We start from the raw sequence: 23,032 nt of genomic DNA, 5'->3' as shown, positions 1-23,032 counted from the left end.
GTCTATGAAAAATTATTAAAGGTGGAGGACAAAAGAACTAACCACAACAATCACACCAAACGCTCAGTCCACCCTCTTGATGGATGTAGACATTTATTATAAGTTGTGTCTATTAAAGTGATCGAATTTTAACAATAGGCTATAAATATTAGTCAGAAAAGCATTATTTGATTCTTAAAAAGTCTATAATTCAAAGGGTAAAATGGGTAAAGGCTTTACAAAAATAAAGGACAATAAAATTGTAAAAATCTCACGATAGACAAGAAATGTCTTTAAAAATGATATTCAGCCAAAGTAACTTGCATATGTTATTTCTCTATGTTATCAAAACATATAAAAATGTTAACGATGCTTGCATAACAATGACATATTATCCAGATTTCAATTACAATTTATAATCAATAAAAGATATAAAGATCAATAAAATGTCTTCTTACATTCATTTTTTTCCTGAAAGTTTTACAAGAAGTCAGACTGATTTAGATGGCCGCGTTCGGTCAACAATTGAAATGAAGGTGATGGTCATTGACATTTTGGTGGTACAACTTAACCAACATTCTCAATCTAAAACAAACTTTAAGGGTGATTTGTTTTCTAAAATATATGTCACAGTTGGAGGAATGAAATGAACAGGAGAATTAACGAAAACAAAACTAAGCAAAATTGAAATATTGAAACCGACGCTAGTTCGAGCGCGATTGTCAGTTCTCCCAAGTATAAAACTTAAAGTCATCAATTTGTTTATTGGCAAGTGAATCGTATATCTCACATATTTTTCAACCGCTTTTCGAACTTTTTTTCGAGCATTTCTTCTTCTCATTTATTTTCAGGTTATGGTATTTAAAGAATAAAGACCCTTATGAATTGGACCTGGATGACGAAAATGGAATAAATTTGTGTTTTAGTTAGTGTAGTTATATCTATTTCGCTCAACATCAAAGAGTTTTCTTTTTTCCTTATTAAAGCACATTTTAAGCTTTAACATTTGAGAACAACATGCACCTATCTGTAGTACTTGACTTCGTTATAATGCTTTTCTTCAGCTTATATAAAAGATACTTCACTTAGGTCCAAAAACCTAAAAACTTAAAATTCGAATCTCTTATAAAGATTTCCTTGGTAACATGAAACGGAAAGGTTTCAGAAAGACAATAAAAATTACACTCTGAATAAAATAAAAGTTGTATTTCTGTTCCATTCTTAGACTGATCTGAGCTGAAAGTGAGCCTGAGCCTTTCTTAAAATTCTAATTTTAGTAGTAACATATTAATTTTAGAATAAAACATTCATCCTTGCATAAATGTGTTTGCTTTGCTTTTCTACAACATTCTACGACTCACAAAAAGAATTTACATTATGATATTTCTTTCTTTTGGTGTTGGGCAAACTAAGCGAACGACGATAATTCCTGCTTCACAAAGACCATAATATCAAGGTTTGAAGGAAGTATTGTACTTTACTCTCGGAAAATTGTCGGATGGAGCGTTGAATTTATCGCGCATTTTTAACATATTCCAGATTTGATAACAAGCAGATAATCAGAAAATACATTCGAACCAGGGTCTCTACATTTACGAAGCGACCATTCTAACAGGTAGTATATGAGTAAAACTTAAGGATGTACGAAAAATTGCATGTTTTATATGAGAATAAACGACACCCTTATATGTTATAATATATGTAAACCCACAATGAAAAAGGAGTAGCGAACACGGGCTGCTTTATAACCAGCAAACTACACATGGTTTTCATAAATAAAAGCATAAAACATTAAACAGAAACGAATTTATTTCTGTATGTCACTGTAAACGGCTAAAAAGACAATAAAGCAGAAGAAAAGACATACTTAAAAGTAAACAAAGTGTGACTCACAAATATATGATTTGTTCAATAATATCTAGAGTTACATTTAGTATCCAGGCAACGCAGAATTAAAAATACGTTAAATTCTGTTTGATCACAAGTCTAAATTTTTCAAGCCAAAGCCTTTCTTATTTCTTAAGTAAGCTCGTTTCACCTGTGTTTAAAATTCAATATATTCCAATGTGTTATGATGGTTCCAAGAATATTTCTAAATATATTTGATCATATGTCACTTAAGATGCGATTCCTTGCTTTAAACAAAAATGTTTTGGTGTGACTTTCATAACAATTGTTGAATAATACAATATCTAAAGTCACTTAAAATTCAAAGAATGAAGTCCTTTAGGCAAATTTCTTCGTAATTCTTGTTGTATAAAATATCTACATATTCTCTTCTTCATCAGTTAGTAAAGTACTAGATTCTTTGAAGTGGCTTTAACTCTAATCACACCAATTATACCCCCAATCAATTGAAAAAATACAAATAATATTTACAGGGTTTAACACATGAAAACAGTTAAAAAGGGACAAATATCAAAATTTCAAGAGCAAGTCAATATCAATACACTTCTTATTAAAAGTGTACGTAAGTAATATGTACAGTAGCGGTTATAAAAACTTAATTTTACTTAAATATAAATGAAAAGGTAAATGTTGGTGTGTGTTTTTTTTACCATGAAAGTTTCAATTTTAAAAGAAAATGTAAAGCAAAATTGAAAGGCCAACTGTCACTCCGTGATATATATCCGGAAGGTTGACTACTTGTGCACAGCCTGAAATTAAAAAATAAGAAATTGCATAATTCATTTCAAATTAGTTTGAGCCAGAATTTACTATTAAAGACATGTCTGATAACGTTGATCAGGATTTAGTAATTTAACGTCTATAAATCTAACTGTACACATGCATATTCCAAAACCGGTAAACGAAATTATGAAAAGCTACACAAACATATATTCTGCATTAAATAAGAATGAAAAGTTTAGAATTACCATTAGAATTCGTTTCGGTGTACGTTGTTTGAAATGACACTGATTCTGTAGGAGTATTTCTTTTAGAGGTCACAGTAGTTGTGGAATTAGCTTTTGCCATGGAAGTCGTTTCAAGAATTGAGGTCGGAATGACACTTGTCTCAGGACTTGCCACAGTTGGTGACATAGATGTTGCAATAGACAGCTCATTGAAAGTCGTTTCAGTTAATGCGGACCCACTGAAACGTCCGTCGGTAGACGTAGAAGTCTTCGAAGTTATCAACGAAGAGGTAGTATCAATTTCCAAAGTCGACGCGACTTTAGTGGTTAAGGCTACAATAGGAAACATAAAATTTAGAGAACACAAGATTTAAAAAGTTCACTTAAAATTGGAAGATTCGTTTAACATTAGCGTCAGATTCTTTATAAAAATCCAAGCTGCCGAAAATAATAAAACTTTGAAACTTAAGTAAGCGGCTTATGTCCCGTTTCGGTTATGCTTATCTTGTTATACCTTTAAATAACTATTTAAAAATTTATTAAAGATTTATGAAAATGCAATTTCGAATGATCCGTTTGTTTTAATTTATGATAATGATATATTTTTAAGTTATTTACAGTTTCTTTATCTAACTGAATACAACAGTTCAAGAAGTGTTCGATAGGCAATACCAGTTCACACTATTACACACAATAAGGTAATGTGATTATTCAAAAGAATGAAAACATTACCTTTAATAATAGGACTTGTTTCAGTAATAGAACTCGTTTCACTGTACATCTTTTGTGATGAAGCTGACTGTGTGGGAGTATTGTCAGTGAAAGTAACAGAAGTTGTGGTTCTAACTGTTCCCTCGGATGTCATTTCAGAGAGTGTGGTGGTTGGAATGGAACTTCGCTCAGTAGCACTTGTCACAATTTGAGTCATAATTGATGTGAAAAAAGTCGGTTTCTTGACAGTGGTTTCAGTAAATTTCGACTTACTCGTTTCATCGGTTGGCGGAGACGTAATTAAAGAAGATGTTGTATCAATATCTAAAGTGGAAGCAACTCTAGTGGTTAAAGTTTTAATTAAAGGAAGAAAAAAAGTTGTTAAGCTAAGGCAATGCAACTCTAGAAAAACACAAATTTGGTTAATATGTTAATCATTGCACACCTCTTTAATTACAATATGACAATTAAAAAGAATCTGGAAAAAAAACTTGCAATTTCGAAGAAACCGCTTTGTTCCAATGTGAATTCTATGAAAGGGCCATCAATTTGTCCTTTCCTTGCAAAATGATCAAGATGAATAAAATTGTAACATTGAAACTATTGACGATTATTTGAAAACATTTTGTTATCAAGATATTGTTCTTAGTTGATAAACTTTCAATAAGATTTCATTTTGATTATTTAAAAGCGAAACTTTTATAGCAAAGTTTTTTTTACAATTATTTTGCAATATATTTGCCCTTAACATCTTTAAATTTAAACTGTAAAATATTTACCGCATTTATTTAAAAGTGCAAACAATTATGCTCGGAAATGCTAATAGGAGTATCAAATGTACCACGCAGTTATATAATGTAATGATAATAAATGAAAACATTACCTTTAATAATAGGACTTGTTTCAGTAATAGAACTCGTTTCACTGTACATCTTTAGTGATGAAGCTGACTGTGTGGGAGTATTGTCAGTGAAAGTAACAGAAGTTGTGGTTCTAACTGTTCCCTCGGATGTCATTTCAGAGAGTGTGGTGGTTGGAATGGAACTTGGCTCAGTAGCACTTGTCACAATTTGAGTCATAATTGGTGTGAAAAAAGTCGGTTTCTTGTCAGTGGTTTCATTAAATTTCGACTTACTCGTTTCATCGGTTGACGGAGACGTAATTAAAGAAGATGTTGTATCAATATCAAAAGTGGAAGCAACTTTAGTGGTTAAAGCTTCAATTAAAGGAAGATAAAAAGTTGTTAAGCTAAGGCAATGCAACTCTAGAAAAACACAAATTTGGTTATGTTAATCATTGCACACCTCTTTAATTACAATATGACAATTAAAAAGAATTTGGAAAAAACTTGCAATTTCGAAGAAACCGCTTTGTTCCAATGTGAATTCTATGAAAGGGCCATCAATTTGTCCTTTCCTAGGAAAAAATCCTTGCAAAATAACCAAGATGAATAAAATTGTAACATTGAAACTATTGATGATTATTTGAAAAAATTTTGTTATCAAGATATTGTTCTTAGTTGATAAACTTTCAATAAGATTTCATTTTGATTATTTAAAAGCGAAACTTTTATAGCAAAGCTTTTTTTTACAGTTATTATGCAATATATTTGCCCTTAACATCCTTAAATTTAAACTGTAAAATATCAAATGTATCACGCAGTTATATAATGTAATGATAATAAAATAAAACATTACCTTTAATAATAGGACTTGTTTCAGCCCACGTCGTTTGAAGTACAAATGATTCTGTAGAAATAGTTTCAGTAGATATCACAGCACCTGTTGCACTACCTGTTGCCATGGATGTTGTTTCAGGAAGTGAAGTTTGAACGGATGCTGCCTCAGTAGGACTTGTCACAGTTGGGGTCGTAGAAGTTGCGGCAAAGGACGACGATGTTGGTTCGGATTTTCGAAAGGTTTGATAGGCTGATGACTTTGAAGTTATCATGGAAGGGGTAATACCATAAGCTAAAATAGAAACAGCTTCATTGATTGAAAGAATAACTTTACAAAATGTTAAACATCTCCCGAGACACTTAGCATGCGAAAAGATGTTTACAAACGTTTATAGAAAAACACAGACATTCATATATTTGCTTCAAATAAAAAAATTCTAAATATTAGCATTATAGTTATATTCATTGTTAATATAACAAAACGTCTAAACGCTTTTTTTGCTAGGAAGTGTTCATTTTTTTTACCCCATGCTTATAACTGACAGAACATATCAAAATTTCAAGAAACACGCCGATTCAAAGGAAACATATTGTTCAATGTAGTTTTTTAAATCAGACGCTGAAATTCAAAATCATAATACTGTAAATAAATGAAAAATAATTATTACGAAATAAAGAAGAGACATTTTATGTTATAATTGAGTAAATGCCAATGCATTGGTGTCAAATATGGAAGACAACTTACTGTCCGGGTATACTACTTTAAAAGATCCCGGAATGGCTTCTACAGTTATTGTAAAGAAGCCTAGAGGAATGTCAAAAGATTGAGAAGTATCCACAAACGTTTCTATTGATTGAAGCACTTCGTCAATGTTATCTGTTGCAGGATCTATTTCTATAGTTGTCCCAATGTTTCCTGTGTTTATTGAATAAAATTCAATATTTTAACCATAATAAATATGTAAATATATTGTGTACCACATATTTTTTATGTTTTTTTTTTTTTTACCAAACTGATATTGCTTTTGCAATTATAATCTTTTAATTCCGTAAAATATGCCGCTTTCTTTCCAGTCGAATATAATGTAATCACAATATTACATTAAAAACGCATGCCTCCATATGAGCCAGAGTATTTCAAGAAAATCACACTGAAGGAGATTGTACTAAAGCTTTAAAAAAAGGATAAAAAAAATTAAGACCCGAGTAATGATCTACATGTTATGCGCGATTAATGAGTGACGTTGCAGTAAATGTGTTTCAGAATAAGAAAGGAACTTCCAGATGGCTTTTTCCTGGGCTGACATAAAGGAACAATTTAAACAACAAATTTATAGAATGAATCTTCCGTGTAGAGATACTATCAGCTGACATAGATGAATATTCATCTATTTTGGAATACTCAATATATTGCTTCTGTTGTATTGCTTAAAATTGAAAAGTTAGGGGAATATTACTCTATGTATAAGAATCAGTTACGGTATTTATTCTGTCTGGTGCAAGTTCCCAGACGTTAAGGAAACTTACTGTATGTTTACAAATGATACTGTTCTTTTCCTTTTTCATGGGCTCATTCTCCGACCAAAATCAATATTTAGTCTCGTATGGTGTAATTTAAATGAAAATACATTGAGGAATATTCCTCTTACCTTTTAATGCATAAGAAGGGACATTGTTTATAATTGTTATTAAAGAAGATTAAAAAAGGTTTAAATGATATATTAATGATTCTCTGTTAAAAGGGATAGTTTGATATTTGAAACAAAAGAGGATGATAAAATAACGCATGCATCCGATTTATTTTCATTTATTTGTTTGGTGAAACGTTATTTAACTTTTTCCACCAGACAGCACTTTGTTGTTTGTATAGTATGTAGAAAAAATAAAATGAATAAGATTAAATAATTATGTAACGTATATCTGTCAGCTGTAAACACATACATATTAATCAAATAACTATTTATACAGTGTTATAACATTTTTACCTAGTTTTTGTCAATTTAGATCAATAATCATTTTAACCGGACAACAAACATCACATATATTTAAGATTTAATGTATAAAAGCCGAGTTCATAATAAATTGAACACAATCAAAGTGGACACTGCAATTTCAAGATATTACACAAACGTTAAATATCCACTGTTTACAGATTGAGATCGTCTTTTTTTAAATTAGCATTTGTCACAACTCTGTTATACCAGTATCAGCTTTAGCAAAATTACGAGCTTACATAAGCTTCAGAACTAGGACAATTTACTGTAGGTATTAATGTAAAAAGATAAACGAGTTAAGGTTAATTGAAATTAATTACTAACTGTATTGCATAAAAACAACAACAATAATGATAAGGGTAATGATAACAAAAATAATAATGATGATGATTTTGGTAATGATAATGATGAAGATGATGAAGATGATGCTGCTGCTGCTGATGATGATAATAAGAAATTTAATTATCATAATGTTTATACATGTAACAATATAATCATAAGAAGAAAATATTTACATATGTTTATTGTTAAATAAATTAATCAAAATAAAAACTTTGCGCAATTTTTTTATTACATTGACACACAGGTTTAAGAGCAAAGATTAAATAGTAGTTGTAATTTAGGAAAGAAAAAATATGTATATTCATTTGAGAAAGAAATCAATTACTTAATTTTGGATTGTATGGTAGATCTGCAAGAATGAAAGGAGATGGCAAATCAAAATTTCGAGGCATACAAGATCTGGAGGAAAACTTCCGCTACAACAACGATTTGCCACGACATTGGCCTTATGTGTTTCAATAACCCATACCACACAATATTGTGATTTGACGATTCCAAAAAATATTTTAACAACTAAATGAAAAATTAAACAAAAATGAGGTACATCAATATTTGTACATATGCAACAACGACTAAAATAAAGTCTACCCAAGTTGAAAGTACTGTGTGATTTTAATTGAATGAAATAATAAAAAACCTAAACATTATGATCGGTTCACTGTTTTTGTGCTGAAATTAATATCGTACTTGTCAGTATAGAAAGATGAAAGACGAAAGAGCATATTCAGTTTGATTTCATATAATATGACATTAAATATGAAACAAATCCGCCTTTTAATAATTTCTAAAACAAAATTAATTTCTATGATGCCATTTTACTGATAACTGTTTGGTATGTATGTATTTATATTGCCTATTCGATGTTCTAAATATCTTTTCTAACAGAAGGTATATTTATCGCAATGTTTCTACTACGTGACTAAGGTTTGTTTTGAATATGTTTGCATATGTTGACATATTTTGATCATTTTCGTTGATTGTAAATGCTGTATGAATTATTAAAATATTGCATAAATAGCTCAAACTTTCTTAATATTCAGGAAAATTAGCATGAATCTGGAGGCATGCTGCTTTATAAACTTTGAAGCTATTTTTTCCCTGCAAAGTAAAGTATGTTTCAAGAAAGAAAATTCCTTTTTTGCCTACATAAATATCAAATGACACACGTAAGTATGTGTTGTGGGGCCTCCGTGGCCGAGTGGTTAAGGTCGCTGACTTGAGATCACAGGTCCCTCACCGCTGTAGGTTCGATCCTCACTCGGGTGGAAATCTTTCATGTGAGGAAGCCATCCAGCTGGCTTACGGAAGGTCGGTGGTTCTACCCAGGTGTCCGCTCGTGCCTGAAATAATGACCGGAGGGGCACCTGGTGTCTTCCTCCACCAATAAAGCTGGAAAAAAAATCAACGAAAAAATCTCGGCGGGACGCCCTAGGATGGCCCGACTTGAGTGTACGGTCGCCCATATGGGTTTCCGGCGGCGACCTTAAATAAACGCATTAAAAAAAAAATAATAATAATAAGTATGTGTTTTAAATCATTGTAAGGACTGAAAACGCACAATTAAATACTTTTGTGAAATCCGTACTTTCTTACAAAGATAAAATTAAGAAAAAAAAATCGAAATGAAAAAAAAAAGGTTTTCAATAATTACCGTTTGTTGAATGAACTGACACATCTTTGATATCCTCAATTTGAAGTCCAGTTATTAAGCTCGGCATCACCGTCCGTATTGTGCTTATCAACACACCTTCCCCAATTATGTCCACATATGAATACGGTTGGTTTACTGCAAAGCTTGCTAAATAACAAAAATGAGAAACTCTAGGGAGTATAGCAATAAAAGAATACATTTAGTTGATTGAATCTGGAAATTATAGGATGCTTGCGATGTCTATGATTTTTCTTGATACTGTTTAGAACCTCCAGAGATTTATGTTAATACATGTATATATAATATTACATAATTAATCAAGGCCATATTTAATGAATGAAAGAAATGGTTGTTATAAGCCTGAATTATATGTATTGCATGTTTTATGAACCTTTTAGCTCTTTCAAGCAACTTAGAACTTAAAAGTTTATCAGATCAATACTCTGAGATAAAGCCTGTCTTACAACGATTCCAATGACATTTTATTCGTCTCAATCGGTAAAAGAATAGCTGAGCAAAAAGTTCGAGAAAGTTACCCGATCCACCGAAGTTACATATAAACAAACTAGTTTATATGTTAATAAAAGAAATAAATTTCTGTTTTAATTGAAGCGAGTACTTATTATGATGTCATGATTTAAGTCTTATAAATAGAGGGAGTCAGTTTTCCGTAACGTTAATAACGATATAAAGTAAGGTCCGTAATTACCGTTATCTAGTTTCTTAGTGATATAAAGTACCGTCAATAATGAAAAGAACCGTCAGTCCTGTAGTGATAAAATACAATCAATTATAGAATACGGTTATAGTACCGTTATGAGAATGAATAGGAAGTCAGTGCTTTTACACCGTAATATAAGTATGTTTATGTTGTATACTATGTTAGTGAATTACCGTCAGTTATAGCAATCATTTTCATAAGTGTTACAGAATCTTATATCTAATTAATATCAGTGCTTCATTAATATAATCTGTGTGAAGTGTTACTACTACTTAAACAATGTCATCAGAGATAAATGTTGGCTTCTGTTATCTAAGTGATATTCCATGGAGTTATTAAGTGATCAGCAGTGTTAAATTATGTGCTAAATTATCGCATTTATGGTAAATTATCTGCAGTACAAGTGTCTCAAATACTATAGTACCGTATTAAAATAATAGAATTTCTACAAGTTTGTGTTATACTCAAGTGACGTAAAGTGTCATTTAAAGATAAAAATATCTTCAGTGCTACAGTGTCATCAATAGGTGAGAACCGTCAGGCACATAGATGATTAAGTAAGGAGTCTGTTTTCAACCATAATAAAGAAAAAGGTGCTAAAGAATCGCCTCTCTAAGGAAATACCGTCTTTACTATATCATATCGTGCAATAGATTAAAACAGTAGTATTTCTTCCGTGTCATCCTGTATTTGTGTTACTTAATCTACGATCCCGTCACATTTATGAATAAATGTGTGCAATTCTATTCATCATTGATATCGCCGTCCAGTTGCAGAATACCATTTTTCCTGTGAAAAGAGTCTATACTCTACTACTATTAGTGGTACTAACCGTACTATACTGTCCAGATGCCGAATCACCCTCAGTGACTATTCTATTAGAGCTACCACATCACTATAGTTACAGGGAGATTGAGGAAGTAAACTTTATATCAACATTTTTGTCAAATACCTCAGAAGTTGATGTACATACTACAGTCAATGCTATGGTATAAGCAGTAATTTAATCCTATCTTTTTGTACGTAACCGTCAAGGAGTAGTTATATCATTCATATATAACGATATTTTCTATTAAGAAATACCAATGAAGAAAGAGACTCACTAAAGACTTTGAGCCTTTTACATATATAAAGTGCTCCTTTTTCATCGAAAGCATAAGCCACGTCGAAGAAGCATAACAGCCGCGTAAAACAAAATATGAACATTAAGTACCATTTCTCTTAAACAACAATAATATAATTCAATTTGACTTTCTGCCTACTTGTTTCATTTTAAAGCTGTGTCTTCGTAAACCTAACAGTGCATTGATAAAAGTACAGAAAGGTAAATATTGTAGGAATGAATTATTTGAATTAATACCGAGAAACGACTTCGTATAGCTTGACGGTTTGAATAAGAAGAATAGAATCAATATGAAAATCTTGAAAATATCTTGAGGATAACCGGATTTCATCAAACCTCTTATTTGAATTAAGAAATAATATATCCCAAACAGTGATTTTATCGCTCAATAACATTACTGTTGCGCGGAATTATATCACGAGGGCGTAGCCCGCGTGATATAATGATGCGCATCCGAACGACAAACAGTGATGTTATCAAGCGAAAAAATCACTAATTTTGGATATATTATTTCGATTCTAACACGACATCAACAAATAAATGTTGCCGTGCTTGATAGTTAAGCAAAATTGCGCCTGGTTTGTTTCCGTACTTATTTTCAGCGCGTCGGATTTTTAGTGGTTACGCCACGTGTATAATGATTACGTCACATGTCTAAATATAGAACGTCAAACTGTGCATATGTTGCATAATAACACACACACTTTCTGTTCTTCTATGTTTAATAGGGAAAATGCGGATCGTGTTAGATTAATTGTTAAAGTTTTGATCATTTAATGTATACACTCATAATCTATCGGCGTGTCCTTCAAGGCTTCGTAAAAGCCTTTTGTTACTATATTAGGTAGACAATTTGTGGAACTAGAACCATATTTGAGTAAACACGGTCACAAAGAAGCTGTCCCCATTTCAATAAGATCACAACAACTTTGTATTACAGCAAAACACAGTTTTAATGTACTAGGTTCAAACCGGCTAAATTCAATCGTAGTTATAAGAGAAATATATGAAATTAAAGTGGATATTTGAACTTCTGGAAAAATTTTCATTTCATTTTCAGTGGCTTGTATTGTCTTTCAGTTAACATAAAAATTAAGATCACTTATTTACGATAAACACATCTAGTGCAAAGTAATATGATTTTTTTTTTCTTCAAAAAAAATGGATTGTTGACCTGTAATTGTTACGATAATAACATAATCATGTCATGTTTGTGTCATCAAATCTACATGACAATATGCACTTTATTCAAAGAAATCATGACATATTTCGAAGAAAGGTTGACGAATAAAATTTACAAAAAGCAAAAATATTCACGATTAGCTGCTTGGATATAATCATTTATCTGAGAACCAGCTCATTTTGTATAAATTTTGTTACATGATAGTATACTAGTAACAATATGTATTTTAATTAAGCTACTATCTTACGAAGAATTGCGCTCTTTTATTAAGATCCGGAAAACTGAAAAAATCAGGTGTTGCAATTGGCAGCCCGGAATCATGTCCGGCAATAGAGCTAACCAATATGAAAAATAAGTTCATGTGTCAAAAAGAAACATGTACAAGCGTACGTCAACATTTACATTCATCATCAACTAGCCGTCCCTGGCATTCAGTGACCTCTGGGATGACTAAATAAGTTTCAGTTTCAGAACATGCTATCTTGAATAATGTTCTAAATCCTGTAACGGCATTTTTATTGAGTCGAGACCTTTATTCTGTAAAAAATGTGTATTGCACGTCTTAAAAACCGCAATACAATACTTAGCAATTTCTAGTTTTATTCAGGAGATACACATATTCAACATCGGAGTACTTAAATGTAAAAAGCTATGGTAATAGTTGTTGCCATAGATGTCGTTCCGGTGAGTGTTGTTGGAAGTGAAAATGCCTCGGCTGTGACAAATGATATGGTATCAACAGCTTAGTTAAAATAGCTTCAGTGCTTCTAGATTTAATTAGATGCAAATTAAATAGGGGAAAGTCTCTTCCGAAGCAAAAAACTTTTGAACATGCAAAATATTATTACTTTAAATCAGTTAAGATTTGCATATTTATTTTAAATTGAAATAGTCTATAAACAAAATCATCAATAAAAGCTGTCGTTGTTGGTGAGGCTTTGACGCTTTATATGCTGCTTGTTTAAAAGATTTCGTATCACCAACCTTAATGCATATTAAATACACTTGAGAATATCATATATTGTACTGGAAGAGTTGTGCACTTGGGATACATGAAACTTTTCTGTTCTACCCTCAAAAATATACATAGAAAGAGTATAACGACAGCAGAATAATATTACCTTTGATATTAGAATTCGTTTCAGAGAATGTCGTCTGTCTCGTAGATGCCTCTGAATAAACCTTATTTTCGATAGAGGTCACTATAGTTGTGGGCTTAGTTGTTGCCAAAGATGTCGTTTCAGGGGCTGTGATTGATATCGAAGCTGTCTCAGTTATTGTAGATGTCGTGGTATCAATATCTGAATAAGCAATAGCTATATATTTAAAATATCATTATGGACACAGATTATATATTTACCAAGGATAGAACCTTTTCCGAAGCGCACAACATTCAAATCAGGTAAGAAACTTAAACAAAAATCATTTTTGACGAGCTTCATGATTACTTTAAATGGGAATGTTCTATAACTGTCTTTCTTTGTGTTGATGAAAGCTCTAGGTAGTGATGCAACAAAGGAGCTTGTATTACCTGCGTATTTATACCCTAAATATCTAAAGTCTTCATGTCTATTCAAGAACGATTCCAATATTTTCTATTTTAAAAAAGGTGCATTTGCAAAAAAAACTCGTATAAATGTATAGAAAGAAATTGAACACTGGATTATGCTGCAAAAAATCAAACCGCTTTATTGATACCTCATTGTTGATATGATAAATGTCTTTTAAAAATAATAAGAAGAAATTAAACTTTTAAGCAATCATCGCACACATAATGTTAAATAAGTTCCACATAATCAAAACCACTTACTGTCTGGATATATTACTTCGAAAGACCCTGGAATGGTTGTTACAGTTATTGGGAAGAAGCCAACAGGAATGTCAAACGACTGACCAGATTCCACAATATTTTCCATTGCACTTATCAATGCATCGGTATTTTCGGTAGCAGGGGCTATTTCAATAGTTATCCCTAAGTCTCCTGTGTTGATGGAATAGAAATCATTTTTCTAAGCATCACACATTTTACTAAATCAAAATAATCTGTCTAGAATTATATTGAACATACCGATATACTGTAAACCCCAAATATTTCAAAGCTTACAAATGGACGTGCTGTTAAAATATTTCAGTTGGTAGAAATGTCGCCTTTTTTTCTGTTGATTCTTTTCTTTAAATAATTAGAATATCATATTCTGAACATATTTCTTATCGTTTTTACTGCAAAGTCAGGGTCGTAGCATGCTTTAAATCTATATAGGCCAAATTCTACCCTCCCCTACATATTTTATCCTACATGATTGGGAATGCGTTTTGATATACATGTACTGCAATTTAATATGTTCAAGAATGTGATATGAGTTGCTGGTAGTCAAATCAATAATTATATTTGTTATTTTTCTGAGAATGGATGTTAAATCAAAACATTAAGCGCCCGATGAAATTGAATAAAATGTAATCTTGTTTTTTTAGAAAATAAGAACAATGATTTGAAGCATTACCATTTGCCGAAAAAACATACACATCATTGATATCTTCAGGTTGAAGCCCTGGAAATATGTTTGGCATCACAGTTCGTATTGTGCCTGTCAACAGATCTTCTCCAAGTATGTCCACATTTGAATACGGGAGACTTACTGCAAAGCTTACTAACAAACAAAAAAAAAGAGAACAGTTCTAATGTATTTGTTGTTTGATGCACAGACTTCAGCGATAAAAGAACAAATTTAGTTAAATGAAGCCGGCTCGAGATTATTGCATGCTTTGTCGATGATCTGTCTTGATACTGCATTGAGCAATGATGAATTTGACAGCAAATAATGCAAAAGCATCATATGCTTGACCTTTATCTAAATAAAGGTTAAACCTTCTATGTGAATATAACAACATTAAGGTTTACTCAAAATATCTGTATTTGGTCAACAAGATATTTGCAAAATTAGGATTTTCTATTTATGAGCTTAGATTATTCTATCTCGATACAAAAGTAAATCTTTTGGCGCAATCTATTTGGTATATGTATTTGCCTCTAATATTCGTAACTTGAAACTAATTGTTCTTCTTATATTCACTGCATGAAGCTAAAATTCATATATGCAATCAAATCTCCATACCAGATAATACCTGGCAATTAATTGAACAACATATAGAAAGTAAAACTATTGTAGGAAAAGAGCTATTCAGGTTGATTCTGAATAATGCATGACGCAAAATTTCATATATGCAATCAAACCTCCATACTAGATAATTCCTGGCAATTAATTAAACAACATATAGAAAGAAAAACTATTGTCGGAAAAAAGCTATTCAGATTGATTCTGAATAATGACTTTGGATAGCTCAACAGTTTTATTAAGAAGATTTAAATGAATATGAAAATTCTCAAGAAAATCGACAGAATTTTTAAACGATCTCTATTTTAGGTAGACATCTAATGTATATTAATAAGGGCACGGTGAATGTATGCAACCATAATACACCGACGTGTTGTTCAGTTTTGGGCTCTTGTTATTTGTTAGGATAGATTGTTTGAAGATCTCCAACCATATATGAGTATGAGACAATTCAGTAAATCCTTTCACGAAGATAAGCATTTGTACCAGAGTTAAACACAGTTTTTATTGGTTTCGAACTGGCCAGGGTGAAACTTACGAATATGAAAAAGATCTGCAATTAAACTGCATATTTGAGTTTCTATATATTTATAGATGTTATATTTCAAGTTTCAGTGGCTAGTATTGGCTTTCAATTAATAGGTATAAATAAGGTGGTCACTTAATTACCATAAGAGTTCGGGGATGGGACCGCAGATTGCGGCGCATATTTCCGACTCTGCACCTACTTTGCACTGACGACTTGTGTACTTGACATAACTTTTCTGTTCTAACCTCAAAAAATGTACATAGAAAGAGTATAACGACAGCAGAATAATATTACCTTTAATATTAGAATTCGTTTCAGAGAATGTCGTCTGTCTCGAAGATGCCTCTGAAGAAACCCTATTTTCGGTAGAGGTCACCATAGTTGTGGGCTTGGTTGTTGGCAAAGATGTCGCTTCAGGGGCTGTGATTGTTATCGAAACTGCCTCAGTTATTGTAGATGTCGTGGTATCAATATCTGAATAAGCAATAGCTAAATATTTAAAATATCATTATGGACACAGATTATATATTTACCAAGGATAGAACCTTTTCCGAAGCGCACAACATTCAAATCAGGTAAGAAACTTAAACAAAAATCATTTTTGACGAGCTTCATGATTACTTTAAATGGGAATGTTCTATAACTGTCTTTCTTTGTGTTGATGAAAGCTCTAGGTAGTGATGCAACAAAGGAGCTTGTATTACCTGCGTATTTATACCCTAAATATCTAAAGTCTTCATGTCTATTCAAGAACGATTCCAATATTTTCTATTTTAAAAAAGGTGCATTTGCAAAAAAAACTCGTATAAATGTATAGAAAGAAATTGAACACTGGATTATGCTGCAAAAAATCAAACCGCTTTATTGATACCTCATTGTTGATATGATAAATGTCTTTTAAAAATAATAAGAAGAAATTAAACTTTTAAGCAATCATCGCACACATAATGTTAAATAAGTTCCACATAATCAAAACCACTTACTGTCTGGATATATTACTTCGAAAGACCCTGGAATGGTTGTTACAGTTATTGGGAAGAAGCCAACAGGAATGTCAAACGACTGACCAGATTCCACAATATTTTCCATTGCACTTATCAATGCATCGGTATTTTCGGTAGCAGGGGCTATTTCAATAGTTATCCCTAAGTCTCCTGTGTTGATGGAATAGAAATCATTTTTCTAAGCATCACACATTTTACTAAATCAAAATAATCTGTCTAGAATTATATTGAACATACCGATATACTGTAAACCCCAAATATTTCAAAGCTTACAAATGGACGTGCTGTTAAAATATTTCAGTTGGTAGAAATGTCGCCTTTTTTTCTGTTGATTCTTTTCTTTAAATAATTAGAATATCATATTCTGAACATATTTCTTATCGTTTTTACTGCAAAGTCAGGGTCGTAGCATGCTTTAAATCTATATAGGCCAAATTCTACCCTCCCCTACATATTTTATCCTACATGATTGGGAATGCGTTTTGATATACATGTACTGCAATTTAATATGTTCAAGAATGTGATATGAGTTGCTGGTAGTCAAATCAATAATTATATTTGTTATTTTTCTGAGAATGGATGTTAAATCAAAACATTAAGCGCCCGATGAAATTGAATAAAATGTAATCTTGTTTTTTTAGAAAATAAGAACAATGATTTGAAGCATTACCATTTGCCGAAAAAACATACACATCATTGATATCTTCAGGTTGAAGCCCTGGAAATATGTTTGGCATCACAGTTCGTATTGTGCCTGTCAATAGATCTTCTCCAAGTATGTCCACATTTGAATACGGGAGACTTACTGCAAAGCTTACTAACAAAAAAAAGGAGCACTGAAAAATTCTCAAGAAAATCGACAGAAGTTTTAAAAAACAACATATAGAAGAAAAGCTATTGTCGGAAAAAAAGCTATTCAGATTGATTCTGATAATGGACTTTAAATAGCTCGATTTTTTATTAAGAAGACTTTAATGTTATGAAAATTCTCAAGAAAATCGACAGAAGTTTTAAAAATCTATTTTTAGGAAGTCATTTAATGTATATTGATAAGGACATGGTGAATGTATGCAATCATTATACTCCGGCGTGTTGTTCAATATTTGGCTCTTGTTACTTGTTAGGATAGATTTTTTGAAGATCTCGAACTATATCTGAGTATAAGAAAATTCAGCAAATCCTTTCGCAAAGATGACCATTTGTACTAGATTTAAACACAGTTTTTATTGGTTTCGAACTGACCAGGGCGAAACTTACAAATATGAAAAAGATCTGAAATTAAATTGCATACTAGTATTTGAGTTTCTATATATTTATAGACGTTATATTTCAAGTTTCAATGGATTTGCTTTCAGTAAATAGGGTCACTTATATACTATAAGAGTTTGACGATGTGACCGCAGATTGCGGCGCATATTTCCGACTCTGCACCCTTTTTGCACTGACGATTTGTGCATAACTTTTCTGGTCTACCCTAAAAATGTATTTAGAAAGAGTAGAACGATAGCAAAATAAATATTACCTTTAATATAAGAATTCGTTTCAGAGAATGTCGTCTGTCTCATAGATGTCTCTGAAGAAACCTTATTTTCAGTAGAGGTCACCACAGTTGTGGGCTTAGTTGTTGCCAAAGATGTCGTTTCAGGGGCTGTGATTGACACCGAAGCTGTCTCAGTTATTGTAGATGTCGTGGTATAAATATCTGAATTAGAAATATCGAAAAAAAAATAAAACTTTAATTTGAGATAGATCATTTATTTACAAATGATAAAGTTTTTAACATGGCGCACAATTTTTGAAAAAGGTATGAAACTGAAACAGCAAATACTTTGCGTTTACGTTATATGGAAATGTTTTTTAAATGATAGCATTTGATTTTTTTGAGATATTAAAAGCAAAGAAATAATCACATACTCCCTATATAAAGATAATGAAATTTTGGGAAAAAAGTATCCCAGACACTTGCCTGGCGATGGAACTGATCAAAATAAGACAATAAGTCTTATAGTTATGTGTACGTAATCATTCACACATTTCTTTAATGGCGTTCATGCCTTCCGGTGACGTTCGGCATAACTCAAAATGTTTAAGTTGCAGAACAAGTTATCTTGAATAAAATGTTGTAAAATCGTTTATCAAACATGTTTTGTTTTTTCTTTGACCGGGTTCACCTAAAGAGAACATTGAATTTTCTGGCTTGGTTGCATTTGGCCTCAAACTTGAAGATTCTTTTGAATTTGTGCCAAATTCAGGAGAGTTTAGGAGATACAAACATTAAAATTAGAACATTCGTTAATGTTTTTGAGAGAAAACCTGTTATATCGGATGCATAATTGATGGAGCGAGCTTGATTTTTGAAATTAGCTATTCAATTTAAATGGTATTAAGAATAATCCGGAATAGTGAAAGTATGAGAAGAAAGACAACTTCCTTTCATTTTCAAATTATATTGTTTAAGAAGTAAAACTCTAAGCAGAAATAATCAATGCAACTGCCATTTTGTGATATCAAGTTTTGTGATAAAAATATGATATCAAGGCGTGTATAGTTGTCACTACTCGAATACGCGGCAGAATCCACAATATGTTGCCCTAAAAAGATAAATCAACCATTTGCGCATCCACAGTTTCATTTCTATAAAGAACTACCGTTTCTGCAATCAATATACGAACATAGGAATTAAAAAACTACAAATTACCAAACAAAGGCGTACATAGTAGTATCATGGTCTACACTATGATGTAGTTGTTTAAGGGAACAGAGGACCTAAAAAAATAGCAGTTTTGTAGTTCAGTGTGGCCAGAACAAAATTCAAAATATTTCACAGGCAGAAAACCGGTTGTGCAGCATTATTCAAGGACATATGACATACATTGAAGAAAATAATAGTTTGCATGCATTGGTCCTAAAAATAATGACTGATAGCAATTTATATTTGCCCCCAACCAGCAAAATCACACCTTAAATATACATATATTGGCAGTATTCATGAAGATGCAGCATACTCTAGAAATCGCCCGATTCCTTTAAGATTATCACTAACACACAGTGCAATCAATGGCATTTTCAAAACTGACCAATAAAGTGTCTGTCATACGTTTAGATTTTTCACAGCATTTATCCAAAGTTTCTTACTTGTTTGGCGGCAACTGTCAATACTTGATTTTTAACTTTTTCATCTCCATTCGGAAAGTCACAAAAAAATGCAAAGCTATCAAAATGTTTAGTTTCGGGTAAACACTCAAAAATGCTGCTCATTTCCTATACACACACAGGAGAGAATTACAATGACAGAAAATATCAAAGTTTTCAGTACCTTCAAAACACCATGTTTGTGTTATTTTGAAATTTGACCCGGGCCTTTGTACGATTATGTCCACTGTCCCCTAAGAGCGGCTTAAGATATGAGCGATATATTTATGCCGTATTTATGCCGCGGAGCTATTTGTGTTTACTATTTTTTTTTTGTCCATGGGCCCGGATTTGAGCAAAAAATCCTTTCGATTAACAGCTAAAAGTAAATCCGCATTCAAGAACTTCTTTCGATTTCTATATTGGTTTCCCCGTCGGTGATTCGCAGCATGTCATATTAATGAATGAGAACCGGAAAGCAGTTCTGCTGTTACGTAAATTCGAAAGCTATAAATTGCTATAAATGTTACTTCGGTTATAAATTTGTTATTTCCCTTTTTTAGTAGAACATGAAATTATAATTTGTTACATTTTGAAATACATTTACACACAGCATATCAAGTATACTATTAGTGATTGAATTTGTCAATATAAAGAAGATTATAGGCATGAGATTTTAACAATTTTGCTTTTGATAATTATTTTTAATTTATATTTATGAAATTAAATGTTTAATAATAACATGTTGATATATTGGTTGTTTTGAAATAATTAAACTTTAGTATATAACGTTACATTTCATTCGCGTCATTGGAACAGCATACCACTTTTTGAAAAAGAAAAAAAGTTAGTGGTATGACTGGTGATATGTTCAGCGAAAGCGGATGGAGTTTTGCTGCAAAAAATAGCTTTTGTTGGCACTAAAACAGACTTTAAAAAGGATTTTGCCATTCATGAAATGTGCATAAAACTTTGCAACAGAATGTTTTTGGTCTTCAGAAGTGTAGCACATTCAAGGTAAATATTCTAATTGTTATCATTTTTATTTTTGTTTATAATTGTCCTTAAAATATAAACCTGGAAGTGTACTTTCAAATGGTTCATCATTTTACAATAAGAGCTTTGTTGTTATATGAATTTTGGACTACTTTCACTTTGGACAGACTTTAGTGAAAACAAACATGGCTGCCTTAAGCATAGGCTATAGATAGATATCATGACAACAACAGAAACTTTGATCTGCATGCAGTTTGAACATGAAGTGTAATGTTTTTATGAATAGTTTTAAAGCAATTCAACAAAATATATATATTGATCTCCCTAAAAATTAATTAACAATAGTTTTTTTTATATATTACCAATGTCAAATAGCTTTCATATCTTTGTCTCGTACGAATATGATATTAGTGAATTTCCTCATACCTACCTAAACTTCAGGTAACAGACTCTATTATAATGATAAATACTGTATCACCATGTAACGCGTGTATAACAAACTAAAAAAATCCTGAATTTGATCTTTTTGAAATTCATCCCATTTTTTCATTCCAGAGTGTGTTCTACTTTCAGTATTGAAAGAAACCATTTTTTTTAATTTGACATGAAAAATATGCATGTAATATTACTATATTATAATATTAGTCCCTTTTGTTACTATTTGTATATTTGTTACAATTATACCAGACTTTGGTATTTCTATCATCTTCTGTTACTGACTACAGTAGTGACACGAACAGAACACAGTACAGTCATGTCACATAACATTTACAAGTCTTGTTTGTATTCAATGGAATTACTTTCCTTACCAGGTAGGTATCAGTGAAAGCATTTTTATATTAAAAAATTTTCCCCTCTTTTTAATTAATTAATTATGGACAGTGCATAAGATAAGTATAATTATGCAAAAAATGGTTTAAAAACATTCTGAAAAAATCTACAATAGTACTTACTCTGAATATAACATGACCTGTGCGTAGGAATAACTTGGTAAGGTATCTGTAATGAGCGCATTTTTTGCGCGGAGCTTCTCAATTGCTGCATTGCAGCAACATTTGTACTTGTTAGCCATAGTTTCGGCGTAGCCGGAGATGAAATTACATTATGAAATAAACCGATGATTATTTGCTTAGTTTTACTTTGGCTAACAGGAGCAGCCGGGACAGCCGGACTAGATAGCACCGACTGTGTGGCTAACCTCACGATGTGTATCTTTTTTCATCACCAGTAAAGCTAATGTAAGACATGTAAACACGATTTCGTATAATTATTGAGTGCCGTGTGAATTAATTTTAGCATTTTCTTTTATTTTGAAGCTTAGGATGTGCGTTCATTATAATAATGATATTATACTATATTATAAAATGTTATGTTAGGTTATGACGTGATTGAAATCGTGGTTATTATCTCACGTCAATTTATGTGATAAAGAGGATATTTGTTTGTTAGTGTGTAAGATGAAATTCTATTCCATCGAACGAGTTTTAAAAACAGTATTCTCTGAAAGAGTGTCGCAGCCAAGAGTGTGAATACTGTTTATATTATAAAGTTGTTTGTTTGTTGTGTAGGATGAAATTTCATTTCATCGAGTGAGCTTTAAAAACAGTATTAGCACGAGTGGTGTAGCCACGAGTGAAAAACTGTTTATAAAGTTCACAAGATGAAATAAAATTACTTATCACATAAACCGCGGGGCAGGAGTGTTATAAAGTCAATTTATAAAAACGATATTACACTAGTGTAATAACACTTTGATGTGACGTCATTTGCGCTATATACGAGTGCTATTCAATAAATACGCGGAAAAATGCTGCCATATTTTTAATATTCATGGGAAATTGACGTTCTCTTTACATTTTGTAAATATACATATAATTATAATGTACACAAAATTCCAATAAAATCAGATAAAAATTAATAGTACAATTTCAAGTATTTCTAAGGTAATCGCAGTGAAACCGGCCCAACGTCGTAACGACGTCACGCTAAACGCATGTATGAGAGTCACCCAAAACACGCAC

The 23,032-nt window shown here is 31.7% G+C and overlaps 1 protein-coding gene across 1 annotated transcript; it reads right to left on the bottom strand.

Annotated features, from left to right (window-relative positions):
• Nucleotides 1-1,759: 1,759 nt before the first annotated feature.
• On the bottom strand, nucleotides 1,760-17,023 carry LOC132735771 (mucin-2-like). Its single transcript, XM_060722762.1, has 12 exons — nucleotides 16,863-17,023; nucleotides 16,174-16,353; nucleotides 14,739-14,885; nucleotides 14,048-14,218; nucleotides 13,359-13,538; nucleotides 9,211-9,357; nucleotides 5,969-6,139; nucleotides 5,243-5,515; nucleotides 4,429-4,761; nucleotides 3,567-3,869; nucleotides 2,856-3,167; nucleotides 1,760-2,636 (listed from the first exon to the last, which is right to left on the bottom strand). Exons 1-12 carry the CDS (start codon nucleotides 16,966-16,968, stop codon nucleotides 2,554-2,556), a joined length of 2,406 nt encoding a protein of 801 aa, XP_060578745.1. The 5' UTR covers nucleotides 16,969-17,023; the 3' UTR covers nucleotides 1,760-2,553.
• Nucleotides 17,024-23,032: the final 6,009 nt, after the last annotated feature.

This window comes from Ruditapes philippinarum, unplaced genomic scaffold, assembly GCF_026571515.1.
Source record: "Ruditapes philippinarum isolate M1 unplaced genomic scaffold, ASM2657151v2 ctg3056_1_1_1_1, whole genome shotgun sequence".
Taxonomy (NCBI): domain Eukaryota; kingdom Metazoa; phylum Mollusca; class Bivalvia; order Venerida; family Veneridae; genus Ruditapes; species Ruditapes philippinarum.
This window is presented reverse-complemented; position numbering and strand designations above follow the sequence as displayed.

What these genes read in the sequence shown, in the direction of transcription:
- LOC132735771 (XM_060722762.1), bottom strand. Translation starts at nt 16,968, where the DNA reads ATGGAAAATATTGTGGAATCTGGTCAGTCGTTTGACATTCCTGTTGGC. An exon ending in AACAAGTCCTATTATTAAAG is followed by an intron (nt 3,870 to 4,428) that starts GTAATGTTTTCA and finishes CTTCCACTTTAG; the next exon opens with ATATTGATACAACATCTTCT. An exon ending in CACCGAAACGAATTCTAATG is followed by an intron (nt 2,637 to 2,855) that starts GTAATTCTAAAC and finishes TTTTAATTTCAG; the next exon opens with GCTGTGCACAAGTAGTCAAC.